The sequence below is a fragment of the Stenella coeruleoalba genome (genome assembly GCF_951394435.1).
Source record: "Stenella coeruleoalba genome assembly, chromosome: 6".
Lineage (NCBI taxonomy): Eukaryota > Metazoa > Chordata > Mammalia > Artiodactyla > Delphinidae > Stenella > Stenella coeruleoalba.
In genome coordinates, this window is record NC_137151.1 from 118,617,322 (window position 1) to 118,632,765 (window position 15,444).

Genomic DNA, 15,444 nt, shown 5'->3' on the forward strand with positions numbered 1-15,444 from the left:
TTCTTCCTCATCGTTTCCTGCTCCGTCTCCCTAGTTGACTTCCCAGCGGCTCGAATTTTTATCTCCCGTTATGTGGCAGTAAAACTATCCTTACAATCCCATAGAGTGTTTGCTCTGAATCACTGAGGCTTTGGCTACTGACATGCAAAAGCCCAGCTTTGGGTATTCAAAAAATAAAACAAAAAGCAGACATAAGCGCGCGTGCGCGCACACACACACACACACACACACACACACACACACACACACTTCCCCTGCCAAAAAGCCTGGTGTTCTGTTTTTTAGGCGGAGTGTTTGCAATGAGAAGCTGTAATTATAAGACTGCTATCCATGATAGATGTTCTATTTAGAAACCCGGAAGCCAGAAATTCTCTTTATTTTCTCCATGGCCTTCCTACCTAAGACTCAACATACACAGGAAGCTCTTGCTCATGCTGAGTGGCTGGGGAAGAAATGGGAAGGAAGGGATGGAAGGAGGGTTGAGGGCAAAACCTTGGTTTAACACCTTAGCATGATATCCTGTCCCTTTGGGCATTGAGAGAGCCTGTATACCCCTTCCTGTGGGAGGGGTCTTAATCTCCAGTGTGTCACCCATCTGGAAAATAAGTATGTGATCTTGAGGAAGGTATGCCAACTCAATCATTTTTTTAAATTTATTTATTTTATTTATGGCCGCTCCCCTCAGCTTGCGGGATCCCTGACCAGGGATTGGACCTGAACCCTCGGCAGTGAAAGCACAGAGCCCTAACCACTGGACCACCAGAGAATTCCCAACTCAATCATTTTCAAAAATAGAAGGTTGGTTTGCCTTCCTAACGACTTCCAGATCTGAGAATCTGCACATCTCTAGGTTTTGAAGAAGAATCTAACCAATGGCATTGGTTATTAGCATCTCAATCCTAGCCAATGCCACTGCCTGACCTGACACATGGTAACTAAACAAACGAACAGAAAATCCACTAGAACTAAACACTAAGAAGGATTTTAAAGACCCAAGCATAGAATCAAAATATTTCCTGAGCAAGTTTAATACCTGGTGTTAATAAGTGACCAAAAGCAACTTCAGAGTGTTTCCAAAATAGATCGGTACTTTTCTTTTGGCAAATTCAACCTATGTAGGAAACAGTTACGTTATTTTGTTCAACTTAACTAGAAGAGGACCTATGTACCCTCTTAAATCAGTTGAGTTGATCTGAAAAGAAGGTCCAAGGATCATGACAGGTGTTAGAAGCTTAGAATTTGAGAGCAGAATATTAATCTCATCTGCTCCCGTGATTTCACAGGTAAGAAAACACTCAGTGAAAATTATCCGAGGTCAAATTCAAAAAAGAACCTCAGTTCTCGAAATGTAGAGCCCAGGCATCTTTCTAAAATACCATGGCAGATAAAAAGAAATCTTCATAACAAGATTTATAAATATCAGAAAAGGGTTTAATATTGCAATTTCACAGAATTTTATCGATAGTTACAAAACTCTGAATGGAAACAAAAAGCAGATTTGAGTTTTAAAAGTTTTTATCGTCAAAAAAAAAAACCAGAAAAAGAAAACATAATTGATAGAACTGGACCCTCTAAATGTATTGGCAATTGGAAAAAGTCAGTTTGTTGACTTTCCCTCTCTCCTGGGCTGTCTGCACTAACTGTATTTTGAAAGAAGTATATCACAATTTTCTACTTGTAATCCTCAAACTGATTTTAAAAAATTCGTTTGTTTTCAGAATGGACTTTTGCTTCTCCTTGTATCATATCCAGTCTGGCAATAGGAATACCAAGGTCGTTTTTTCATTTATTTGTTATAGCAATGCTTTTTTATTTTGATCAGCACTAATATTCCTTAATAATTCCTAGGTGATCCTACATAGCCATGAAATCTGTTTCCTTCCTGAACAAACTCTGATTTTGTCTTGTTTCTACTGACCCACGTCAACTATTTACCGAAAAACACAATAGGACTGTGTCAACAGCACATTTCAGCACAGAATAAGGTGTATCTCTGGTTATAGACCTGGCTGTTACACTGCTCTTGGCGGTGGTGGTGTTGAGAGGTAGTTTTTCTGACTCAGCGAAATTCTAACCATCGATGGTCCTAGTTCTCCTTCTTTGGATTTATACAAATCCACATAATTTAGCACTTACCTGTGTACATAGTTGTTTTGGTTCCACGTTGCTTTCTACCTGGATCTTAAACTCCTTGAAGTCAAAGAGCACAGATTCCACAAACAATCTGACTGGCAGAGAGGGAACAACACAGGTGACGAATTCCCCATTCATTCCTCTGTGCCTGTTTGAATGCCATCGAGGCCGGGCATCATGCCAGGCACCAGAGATAAGGCTAGAGTTTGGCATGTCCTGCAGATGATAAAACAGGAGGACTGAACACATCACATTGAAACATTTGCAGTATGCTTCACTGACCATGCACTCCTCATGAAAATCTCCATGTAAAGGAAAAACGATTTTTTTAAAAAAACCTACTTTTTTTTCTTCTAATTCATCCACTTTGTGGTGAACGTCAGGTTGATCAGTAATTGATTAGATTCCCTGTCTCACCTCCGCCCGCCCCCAGGGGTGTTGTGATACGGGGCAAGGAAAATGGTACGTTGGAGAGAAAGACCACAAAAATCTCAACTTCTTCTGTTTGTCAAAACACCATTTAGTGCTTTGGGAGGAAACGGATCCTGTATTCTTTCCATCACTCTGGAACATTACGTGTCAGAACAATGGGAGCAAAGGAATCTACGCCAGCGCTAAACTGTCCATGGAGGAAAGGAAGCTTATTGGCCCACTCCATTAGCACATAATGCAATGCTGAGAGGCCAACTTCTTTTAAGTAATTCTAGAATGTTGAAAACACTGGCTTGAATCTTTACTTAACATCCTCTAACATCGGTTAGAACTACTGGACTTTTCTCAATGAATTTAGTTAAGACTTTTTAAATTGGAAAAGCGACAATTGCCATGACATTTTCTGAGTTTAAAATTCTCTGAAAGTTATATTTGGTACAAGAGGATATCCTTTTCCCAACACTGTAGAAGTTCTCACCTAAGGTGGATGTCAGAGCAGTAAGATGAATTCCTCCTGCACATTGTGTGTGTGTGTGTGTGTGTGTGTGTGTGTGTGTGTGTGTGTGTGTGGGGAGGGGGAGGACAGAACTGTGGCTTTTTCTGACTGAATAATTTTTCTGTTCCTCTTCTTATCCCTGAGTTGTGCCCACTCCTAAGTGCTGCAATACTTTGATTTGTTATTAACCATAATTACTGGCTGAATATAAAACTTGGATCGCTTTCCAAAAGCTGCAACACATAATCACCGCTTCTCAGCTGGGGGGTAACACCCTGATATCTGGGATGCTGGAAAGCATTAGAGGGCGTTTCAAGTTGTCCCAATGCCTAGAGAGTGAGTGCTGCTGACACTCAGAGCCAGAGAAGCCAGAAGCTCTGCGGGAAGAACTGTGCCAACCCAAATGCTACGATGCCTTCGTGGAGAAACACCGGGAGATGTTGCAAAGACTCACACCCAAGATTGTATGAGTATTACCATTAAAACGTGACCTTAGGGCTTCCCTGGTGGCGCGGTGGGTGAGAGTCCGCCTGCCGATGCAGGAGACACGGGTTTGTGCCCCGGTCTGGGAAGATCCCACATGCCACGGAGCGGCTGGGCCCGAGGGCCATGGCCGCTAAAGCCTGCGTGTCCGGAGCCTGTGCTCCGCAATGGGAGAGGCCATAGCAGTGAGAGGCCCGTGCACCGCAAAAACAACAACAACAACAACAACAACAACAAAAAAAAAACGTGACCTTAGAGATGACTGAATTGGTTTGACAAGTGCAGAGGATAAGGGCCAGCGAGGTTAGGGGTCATGACACTACCCAGGAAGAGGGGCCAGGGCTGAGTCAGGCCTGAATGTCCAGGCCTCTTCCTGCGCCAACACTCGTTCTTCCACAAAGCCCTTCACACAGCTCTGGGCGAGTCACCGGGATGCCTCGGTTCTAAGAGATGTTAAGTCCTGTGGCGCTAAGTGACGTCAGGACGCACTGTGGGAGTAGAGTGGGCTGACAGGATGGGTCTCAACGGAGGCCCAGGTTCCCTTATTAAGAAGTGCACGCCAAATGGAGTGCATTGGGCTTTCCATGGACCACTGTTAATTTTCTACGATCATTTCAAATAACCACTTTTTCACGTCAACTGCACACATAGCATTAAACAGTGTAAACACGGACTTGACCCTTAAGCCATCTCGACTTGTGTCTTCTGCCCTCATATTCCTTAGCACAATTTTCTTAATAAATTCTTAATATAGTGTCCCTAATGAATGTTTCCATGTATCTTAGGCACAGAGAGGAAAATCTCTCTCTGAAGCCTGAATTCCCAGGGAGAGTGCAGTCATCCTGCGTGCCTGGGCCGTGAAGCCACAACGGGGTATCCGAGGTACAGACACCTCTGGCGTCTGTCAAGGTTGCCTCAAGTCCCCAGGCAAACTCCTGCGGGTTGTGGGCCCTGCTCCCTGGCAGCTCTTCGCAAAGGCAGGACGGCACGGTTTCAGGCACCAGCACTGCCACTCTTCCTGTGCTTCTCACGCAGAGTCGGGGGGCGGGTGGAGGGTGGGGAGAGTGACCAGATAACCTTGAGGTCACTAACCTGGCTGAGAACGAGGAATGGCACAGGCTTCAGCAAGCATGCCTGTTGTGAGAACTGTCATGAAATGCACCCCATCCCCCGAGCACTGGTCTCAAGAGGGTCTGAAGGGACACTTTTCTAGTGCAAACAACTGCCGCTGAGATTTAAACCCTCTGTGTAACTCAACATGCCAAGGTCAATTTGCAGAATTACATCAACCAAAACTGTGATGCTCCACGCCCCCACCCTGGAATTGGTGATACAGACGCTCCGGTGCTTACAGACTCCCGTACAGGCCGGCTGGTGGCGGGCTGGTACTGCACAGCACCCTCCACCTGTAATTTAGTCGTCTCACGGACCAAGAGATTCATCAAGAGAAAAATATGGTTATACCTAGGCAGTTACACCAAGACAATACAGAAGAATACACGAGTGCGTATATACGTGTGCTGTGCCGTGTACTTACAAAAGTATATGAAATGTATACATTTCATTCACTTGTTCTCTTAAAAATAACAACAAAAAAACCCCTAAATTCAATCACCACTCTTAAAAAACAAACAAAAAACAAAACGAGCAAACGAAACCCTCACCTCCCTTGCTTTCCTAAATCAATTTGACTTTTCTTTTTCTGTTTCAGTGGAATAGGCTGATGATGATCCAGACCTTGGTCAAGGGCAGAGCAACCAGTCATGAAAGCCAAGAACAGTGACTTCAAGGGGTTCCAACCAGGAGGGTCTACTGTCTGCACACAGGGGCAAGCATCTCCCCACCAGGGCTCCCACTTCACCACTGCAGAGTAGCTTACAACGCAAGTGCCCATCTCTCTCCACCAACAAGCAAGTATTCGGGCCATCTCTCTGAATACATCTGGCTCCTATAACACAACTCCCTCCTCTGATGCCTCCCAAAAAGGCTAAGATTACTGTGTTACTTACCACACTAGGAAGCTTTCCAAAGCCACCCATACAAGCATACCACTTCTCAGAAGAACCCTCTGGTTGTGCATAATTTAATAAAACTGACCATGTAGGATAATGCTGTTTATTAAAAATATATTCAGGGAGAAGGAAGTCAGTGCATTTATGCAATTTTACATACACATCTGTAGTTTGAGGTTCCATTATTCCAACAGTTCATATAAATCACTGTTTCAGATAAGAGAAAAAAATGCTTTACACAGGAGATCAGCAATTGGTTATAGGTTTGGTAATATGAGTAGGCTTGTTGTAAAAATAAAACCACCTCTTCCATTATTAAAGAGTGTCTCCTTATGCAGAACAAGTCTTTAGAGTTAAGAACTTTTCCTTGCATAAGAATTAACTTGAAGTTCTTGGAAAACAGCCAATCCTCCATTTTCTATAAATATAAATGCTATATTTTGTCTGGAATTTTTTTCTTTTGAGGTAACAAAGGAAGCATTTTCAGTGATTTGTCACTAGGTTATCCCTTACTGGGTATGCCAACTACTGCAGCGTCAAACCTAAGACCCATACAAAAGCATTTCTCAGAGTAAGAAATACAGAGTATGACATTTTCAAACAACGTTCTCATTACAATAGGGAAAATAATGTGGGTCAAAAAAGCAAAGCCCAAGATAAATGAATTAAAGGCTCCATCATCTTTGCTAATGAAGAATGAACAAGAGCATCCAGAATCCCCCCGGAAGGACTTGGTTTCTGAACGCACAGTTATGTCTTTCCCCAGCAAGTCTCCTTTTTTATCACATTCTTCCGTGGACTATCAGAAACATTCCCATCTCCTGAATTTACTGGCAGGAATCGGGAGCACAGCCTTAATGCCTGGGGAACTAAAGGAAAGACACACTCACAAGTCGCTGGCGATAATCCTTACTGCGGAAAATCAAGAGTTGAATCGCTAACTTCTTGGATGCAGAAGTTGGGGCTTTTTGTCCCTCGGCCTTATGGCCTTTATGCACAGGAGGCCCTGAAGAAGGGCAGGAAGTGACGTCAGCCAGCCAGCCGCACCTCTCCCTTTCATGTTATGTACCAAACTTGCAAGGATAGCCAAATGCAGGACAGACTTTAGAATACTCTCTTCTTTATGGAATATAAGGTGAAAGACAGTTCTCGATCAGTACAAACACAGGGAACCAGAGCCGAAGCACAGGAAGAGAAAGAAAAGTCTGTATCCAATGAGAAGCTGTGTGAAAGGTTTCTTCTGCTGGGTTTGGCTAAGGCATCTAGAATTCTCTCCATGTCTGTTCCTGATGAGACTACCTAGCATTTACAATTCATTCACTTTTTGGGGGGGGCTGGGAGGAGGGGAATACATTTAACCAACTCTTCCTTCTTAAATAGTGAGGACTGTGTTTTCATAAACAAAGCAGATCAAATCAGTAACTGTCTAAATGACAACGCCATAGTCGGTGTTAGCTGTGACTAACATCTGACTGACTCCACCTCAGCAAACACTAAAAGACAACAAAATCTTAGCCACTATCCAAACTGTCTACGTGTGTAAAGCATAGAGAGTAGTGCTTGTTGACAGGATTACTCAGCAAATAAATTTAAGGCATAACTGGAGGAACAGCAGATGAAGTCTACTTCTCCCTATGATGTAATATTAAGGCCTCTGCCAAGAGAGGTTGCTTTCAAATGGGAAGTCTTCTTGCCCCTAATTAACCAAGTGTCCCCAAATTAAGGAGTAAGCTAAAGACTGAAAGCTTTTAAACAGAGAACTACCGACTGTGAAACAATCAGGCTCCACAGTGCGATTCAAAACCATCCAATGTACTCACTCCTTAGACGCTGAGATCAATGAGGCCAAATCTGCCAGGGCCATGATATGGCTAAAATGTTAAATACAGAAGATATCTGAATATGATGCATTACTTTGTTTATACATACGTCTAAATTTTAACGACAGAACCCTTTAAAAAATGAGGAACAAAAAGGTTATGCTCACGCAAAACTCTTTTTTGCGCTTAGTCTGTAAAAAGGTATCAGAACGATTTAAAACAAATTGGTTCATTCTTTAACACTAGTTTCACTTGATTAAACTGCACAGGTCCTACGGTGTCAATGTTAGAACTGCAGAAACACAACTCCCTCCTCTGATGTCAAAGGGAAGCAGCTCACTCTCCAGAGCCTCTGCAAGGACCAGGGAGAGACACTCCGAGTTCCTCTCACAGCTCCGTCCCACCTAAGGGGGGTGGGTCACTGCCCAGGTGCACTGAGACGAGGGGATGCTCCTATAAGGCCATTTAAGTGGAAACGACAAAGTAATCTAAATAAAATAAGCCACGGAGTTTCTTTTAAGTGGTGAAATAGGGGACAAAGGGGTTTTGACATCAATTAAATAAGACTTTAGAACAGTCAAACAAAAGAAAATTGATTTCTCAAAGTCCAATAAGAAAACAATTAGCTCATCTCTCATTTTCAGAAAGATGAATGATGGAAATTCTCTCAAATTTATGCAACAGGCTTAATTTTGAACCTTAGGAATGAAGGAAGGAGTCTCCTCTCATTCTCTTTCTACATTTTATGTTCTTCAGTTGCTATTCTAAATTCTTTGAATAGCGAAATCAGCCATGAGCTGTGACGATCTGCCTGCATTGAGATACATCTCTACAACTAAAAGTGATGCATACGGCACAGAACTATAAACAAAAAAGGTAAAGCAAACTTTATTTATTTTCAGGTAAAAACATGAACCTGATGAATTATTGCAGATTTGAGAAATCAGCACAGAAAACAACTGGACAGAGCATGGCCTACAGGTGCTTTGATGTGTGTCGAGACAAAGGCTGAGCTGTTTGTCCCGCGTGAGCACTGGGAGGAGGGGGAGAGAAGAGCGGAACAGCGAAAGAAGACACCGAACAAAAACTTAAAACGAGAGAAAGGGGGGAAAACTTTTTCTTTACTCCAACAGGGAATGAAACCTGCTAACTTTGCTTAAAACCGTATACATCAATTCAAAATGCTCTGGCCACAGAATAATAAATACTGGCCAGCCCAAGCTGCAGACTTTTTAACCTACACAAAAGAAACGAATGAGCTCTCCTTGCCTCCATCACAGAGGCGGTGGTTGCCAGAATCACCACGTAAACAGTCCTAGTGCGTCCCTGGTACAAGGCCAGTGATACCCTACAACTACATTAAAACTAAGCTATAAGAAAAGGCTACCTAGTTACAAAGGCTGAATTATATTGACAACATATTTCAATTCCATGAATTTTAAATTATATCTTAATTTGAGAGAGAACAGGGAACAACGAAAGCCCATGGCTGACGAAGATGTACCAACTGTGGGTTCTGTATACAAAAAACCTGTGTGAGCGGCACAGACAGTACACGGATCAGGGCGGGGAAACTCAGGGGAAGTGAAAAGCACACAGAGCTCACCTACTAAACTGTATTTGTCAAATACACGGGAGCTTTAATTTCTGTACTTATGTACAAGAGTTGTCTTTGGAGGAAACAAAACTGCAGACTTAGCTAGATGGATACACACAGCCCAGAATTAAACTGCACAGCGACATTTATTGTTTCAGCCTGGAAAAACATCCCTTTTTTTAAATTTCACACAGCAAAGCAAGTTAAAAACTTCACTCGTCAAATAAATGATAATTTAAACAAGAACTTGCTAAAGAAACCTCATCACAACAACGTTTTAGGGCCTGATCACTTTAAGTCCATGGGGCCATTAAGGAATAGGAACCAAGTGTCTCTTTATAATCTGCAAGCCGTTTTCCTACAACAAGAAGGCGTAACATGTTTCCTTGACTCAGGTGATACATTTAGAAAAGAAATCATGATTTTTCTCTTTTGCTGTAACAGGCAGACACTGCGTTTCTCATTGTGATCAGGAAAGATGGAACGACTGCTGCCCTTCCCTCGCTGCCATCAACAGCTTTTCTCGCATTATCTCGATGCTCGAATAGTCCGGCAACTTAAGATAGTTCACACAGGTCATTACGGAGGGCAGGAAGTCATCTGGGTTCTCTGTTGATTCGAAGGTCTTCCGGACAATTGTCAAAGGTGGATTCAAGCTCCGGAAGCCTGATGAAGAGGGAAGAAAGAAGGACAGAGGAACTTGGCAAGTTTACGGGATGCCCGCCAGCTAGCTCAGGGAAACCCGCCTCTCATCCATAAGGAGAATGGGTCTGGAAGCACAAGTATACGTACCCTTTCTTATCTGCCCCCATCAGAAACACACTACACTGCTCTAATGCACAGCATTACCATACACAGAGGTACTCTTTCCTGCTCGATATATCTTGAATGAACTCTACCCATTCAAGATATATCGAGGGTACGGAACCTGGTACGTGCTTTATTTACAATCAAAAGTCACTGTATAACATGGAGGCAAACAGTTCTTTATGCTTCCCTTATGCTTTTAAAAGAGCGCCAATTCAACTCATATTAGGATTCATTTCTGAAAAAAACAGACTTTAGAATGCCTTTTCATCTAAGCCATCTAAGGGTTTATAATGTACGTATGTCTGAGAATTTGAATTTTGTGTAGAGAAGCAGCATTACATGTACATTAGTAGTCCTACTTCAGTGTGTTTAAGTCAATCCCTATGAATTGTCCTGCCAGTGATATCCCTTAACACACTGCAGAACAAATTGAAAACTTAGAAACATTATGATATTGAAATAACTAAGAGGCACTCAAGGTCAAATAAAGAATATCCTGCTGTTGGCACTGAAGTTTTGCGTGCGTTCTCCACCCCCCCCTCACACACACACACACACACACACACACACACACACACACACACACACACACACACACTCACTCACTCATAGCTATAGTAAATCAACCGCTGTACCCACCTCCAACAGGCAATCTTGGGCTACCTGTCACAAACTGGAGAAATAACCTCTGCTGCTCATTATCAAAACTACTGAGAATCTCAAACAAGAACTTCACAGCCCGACTATAACAGAAATAAATACACCATAGTTACTTCATCGTATTAAAATACAGTTTTGACTCTCATAATTAGCTAGAGACTATCAAATGTAAATATGACTGCATATGAATTCACGCTGTAATGCACTCAAATATGTTTCTGTTGTTACAGCTGGAATTCAAGTGGAATGATTACTGTTGTAATAAATAAGACCTGTCTGGGATTGTACAGATATTTCCACTTTACTATACGTAAAAATGGGTAATGGGGTCACAGTGGGATTCCCCACCTTTCCTCCTCCCGCCCATTTTCACAGAAATACTTGGGGCAAAAAAAACAAAAAACCCTTTCGGTCCTGAAGTTGCAGTCTTGAGAGAAATGAAGCCAAAATATTAGAAAGCCTCCTTTAATAAGTAAACAAATTTTAAAATGTATATATATGTGTGTGTATCTGAAAACTGGCAGAACCCAGGACTTACCTGTCATGAGTATAACCGTGATCTGGCCTGCAGCATTCCATCAGTGTCTTTGCATCCCAAGTGTCTGCTTTACTGCCACACAGGAGCTGATCCAGCTGTGTGTTTAAACACGGGCAACAGATTACTAAGGACACAGCTGTGTAACTGACTGAAAATGCACGCATGTTCTGTTCTGTGGCGTGCCAACATAAAGGTCTACAGAAGCCCCAAGTACCCAGCTTGGTACTCTTTACAATGTGCTTTTACAATGTGCTCTTCTAGTATATTTACAGATTCAAGCTCTTCTTCAGCTGACATGAACAGGTGCGCTGCCCATTTGCATGAACTAGGTTCTAGGGAGCCTTTAATCTAAGACAAAACATACCTGAGACCAGCCCTTAACTGAAGTTCTCCTAATTCTTCTCGTTTCTTAAGAGGCTTTAACTCAATATCTACTTCTAACCAGGGAGATTTTATAAATCCTGGCTTTTAGAAACACGAGGGCACACCATAATGGAAACCAAGAGAGAGAACAGTGAGCTGGAGACAGAAGTGGGAGAGGAGAGCTGAACTGAGACACAGCAAATGGGTAGGTTTTCCCACTTTGCGAAGAAAGGCAATTCTGTGCCACATGGTCATCTAGGACCACGCTAGTCATTACAGAACAGATATCAGAAAGCAAAAAATGCCTGTGTGTCCTTGGAAAATCTAACATGAGTTTCCAATTAAACCATCTCTCACCTGGTAGACTGCCCATTTGCAGGATGACTCGTACACTCTGAGAAAATCCATTTGGAGCATGTGAAATTTGGTATCTACTACGTGTCACTCACTGTCAGGTACTTTATGTATCTTGTTCAGTAAGCGAGAGGTTATCTCAATCTTATGAATGAGCCAGTCAGCTCAGATAGGACAAGCTGGGTAAGGTCACACCGCTAAGTAGTGGGGACCAGGATCCAATTCCAAAAGGAACACTTGCTGTTTTCAATTCCAGGTGACACTTAGTGCCTAAAAGTGCCAGGTACACCACATGTTTTAATAAGCAGCAAATCAAAGTGGACATAAAAATAATAATTGAGATGAAAACGCTAAGTCATTTAAAGATTCCCGATTCAGTCGGTAATAAAGGTGTAGTCTACAGCTAGTGCTCAAACAAGAAACAGAAAGGTTTCCCACCTGGGAGACCAAACACCTTCCAGACCCTTTCCATGACACCTCACTATCAGTAAGTAGTTTTCTGAGATTCTTGTTGCACTTTAAGTAAAGACGGCTGGAAAAAAAGGATGCACATAAACTCATGAACTCCATTCTCACAAGTGTTCTCTGGATTTGGCAACTAGGTAATTTGCAACATTTCCTTAAAACTTCAAGGACTAACCTCGCTCATGAAACAATCAACATCTCAGCGAATCCAGAAAGTTTAGCTTAAAAACAAGTAACCTCCCCAGTGTCACTTTCATTACTATGGACCCATGGCTCTCCCCGCCAGCCACAGGTGTACAGAAACCCAAGTTCCACTCTCCACCAAGCAGCGTCGAGGGTCAGCTGACAAGAATGCTATGCCTGGGACTTCCCTGGTAGCGCAGTGGTTAAGAATCCACCTGCCAATGCAGGGGACACGGGTTCGAGCCCTGGTCCGGGAAGATCCCACATGCCGCAGAGCAACTAAGCCCATGCGCCACAACTACTGAAGCCCGCGCTCCACAACAAGAGAAGCCACTGCAATGAGAAGCCCGCACACCTCAATGAAGAGTAGCCCCCGCTCGCCGCAACTAGAGAAAACCCGTGCGCAGCAACGAAGACCCAACAGAGCCAAAAAAAAAAAAAAAACAAACAGAAACAAAAAGAAAAACAGAATGCTATGCTTACTCAATCACACATGGATCCCATGCTCTTTTATACTATATTTAATACTTATTTATATATGTTATACATTATACTTAATACATTACATTTAACATTCTTCCTCACTCAGGAAATGATCTTATCTTTCCCAAACATCCACCCCACCACCGCACCCAACCATCTACCTTTCTGTTTGCAACAATGGGGTCTTTGACTAAATAGCACAGAGAGACCCCACTAAGATAATTATAGGTAGAGAACTAGAGATGACCATTTCTTTTACACACAAGCTACTCACTTCTTCCGGATAGAAGTACTGAAGGTGACTGAGTGGGAAGACTGATTCAAATCCATCTCTGAATGAATCAAACTGCCTGGAAACGCCTTCATTTAGTGCCCAGAATATAACCAGCTGCAAAAAGAAAACTCTTTCAAAATCTGCGACAAGATTTCAAATTTCTTTCCTATTTAATATTTGGCAAACTACAGTGAAACATCCTTCCTGATCACTTAAAAAAAAAAAAATGAAGTCTTTAAAATATCTCCCAGTAAACTATGTAAGTAAAAGACAAGTCAGGTCAACTTCTAATTCAGGGTCTGGCCAATAAGAAAATGTAAAAAATGCCATGTGTGTTATAAATTAATATATTTAGTGTGTTTTAAAATTCATTTATCAGTACATAAAATCCCTATGAGTTATACTTTACCTTACCAGATGAGAAGCAGATGAAACTTCCGAAGAGGATAAAATGTTATTGAGAATTAAAGATAATGTTTCAAGAGTCAAAATTACCAACTGTTAAGTGTTTTAAATTTTTAATGTGCAATTTTTAGTTCTAACTCCTGTTAAGTTCTTAGAGCCCAATCCTTCTGCAGTATGTGTCTCCACTTAGAGAAAGGTAAACTCTGGAATGCAGCCACGTGAAACTGAAGGGCCACAGAAAAAGCATCTGCTATTGGTCCAACATCTCCTAGTCATCAATGACTTTGGCTAACCCTTTGGATTCAGAAATAGGGGACCTACTCAGATAAAAATGAAAACAATAGCGTTTTGTTGACAGAAAAACACAAGCATTATTACAAATATTTTCAGAGAACCTAGTTTGGAGTTAACTCATCATTTACTAGTAAGCTGAAAGATTAATTTTCTCAAAGTAGGTAGTATGAGAACACAGCCCTACTGACTGTTAAAGGAATTACTTAGGAATCACAGAACTGTTAGGCATACTAAATAATAGAGGTCCTCTGCTATCTTCTTCTCTCAAACTGATGAAGAAACTGGAGCTGAAATTTTTCAGAGGTTCTATCTAAAATCCCACAGTAAGTTGGTGGAAAAGTCAGGTCTAGGAGGTATAGGTGGTATTTTGTCTGGAACCCAATGCTCTTTCCATTCAATGTCAGGAATAAACCAAAAGAAATTTTTCCAGAAGTAGTGATAATAAAGACTTACATAGGTTGTAATCTAAAACATAATTTGTATTCAGTACAAAATTGTTTTCCTTAACAAATATGGTCAAGGATCATGAAAGGCCTCACCAAACCCATAAATGTGTGCGCGCACGCACGTGTGGACAGCGTTAAAGGCTATTAGGTCAAGTTAGGTGGCTTGATAGAAAGGTAGAAATGCAGTTTAGTGACAACACAAGGGATGGCTGCTTTTCACTGATTTCTTCAAACTAAGAAAATGAGATGTTATTAGATAGTATTCAAGCTTGAAGAGAGAGTTCAAGGTTATAGAAGGTACTGCAAGACATCTGACACGTTCTCTCAAGAGCAAACAGAAGCGAAGGTCAGGAGAAGTGGACTTCGTACAGTGATCCCGGGCGTCAAAGGTCTCACACCACGGTGTGCAGCAGCTACCGGACACGCACCTGTGCTTCACTCGACCCTCCCTTCCCTCCCCCGCCTCAAAGCAGGCCCCCCGGGCCCAGCCCCGCATGGCCACAGCTGGCCTTCGCCCCAGGGGGCGCTGCGAGTACATACTCTTAGATACTCCTCCAAATTGTGGATGGTGACCGGTATATCCTTTCCTCCTTTCTTCAGTTCGATGTTGGGAAACCCCGGCAGAGTGAAATCCAATCCTAGATCTTCAACTGAGCAGCCGTTCATAGTCAGGGTTTCTAATGCATACTGTAGACTCTCTTTGGTCTAAAAAAAAGGGGGCGGGGGTCAAGCCCAGTAATTCAGTCAGTTATGTTTGTGTTTATGAAATAAAAGATATGCTAATAAATTTTATGGGTTCCCTTAGCTCTTATTTCTTTCTTTTTTTGTCATCATCTACACAAAAATAAGTCACTGAGATCAGAAAGGAAATAATCTTAAACACTTCAAAATCCAATTATTTTTATATGAGAAAACAAGATAGCCTGAGTGCTCCTCTGCAATGAGGTGTCTGCTACTCAGTCTGACCATATTCAGTCAGATTTCACAGAAAGGCCATAATCATTTGCACAGTGGTCAATTTAAGAGGGTAGGCTCTATAGAGCCAGACAAACTTTTTATAAATTCCAGGCTAATCTTAATGAATCCAATACATGTATATAGCAAATACTGAGTAATACAGTGCAGTTAGGAAATTGTAGATACAAATAATGCACTATCTAGTATAAATAAATTTTTTCTCTGCAAGCTCAAGTCTA

General features: G+C 42.0%; 1 protein-coding gene across 15 annotated transcripts in view; it reads right to left on the reverse strand.

Annotated features, from left to right (window-relative positions):
* Nucleotides 1-5,300: 5,300 nt before the first annotated feature.
* Nucleotides 5,301-15,444, reverse strand: part of TRIP12 (thyroid hormone receptor interactor 12) — a 151,224-nt gene continuing 141,080 nt past the window's right edge. For 11 of the 15 annotated variants that reach the window (XM_079924535.1, XM_079924532.1, XM_079924531.1 and 8 more), the window contains 5 exons: nt 14,789-14,953; nt 13,104-13,217; nt 10,982-11,076; nt 10,423-10,526; nt 5,302-9,639 (listed from right to left, as the gene is read on the reverse strand). In XM_079924535.1, the coding sequence (XP_079780661.1) occupies nt 9,443-9,639; nt 10,423-10,526; nt 10,982-11,076; nt 13,104-13,217; nt 14,789-14,953 (675 nt within the window). In that variant the 3' untranslated portion in view covers nt 5,302-9,442. Of the gene's footprint in view, nt 9,640-10,422; nt 10,527-10,981; nt 11,077-13,103; nt 13,218-14,788; nt 14,954-15,444 lie in introns of all 15 variants that reach the window. The other 4 variants (XM_079924530.1, XM_079924529.1, XM_079924527.1 and 1 more) reach the window with 1 other exon arrangement.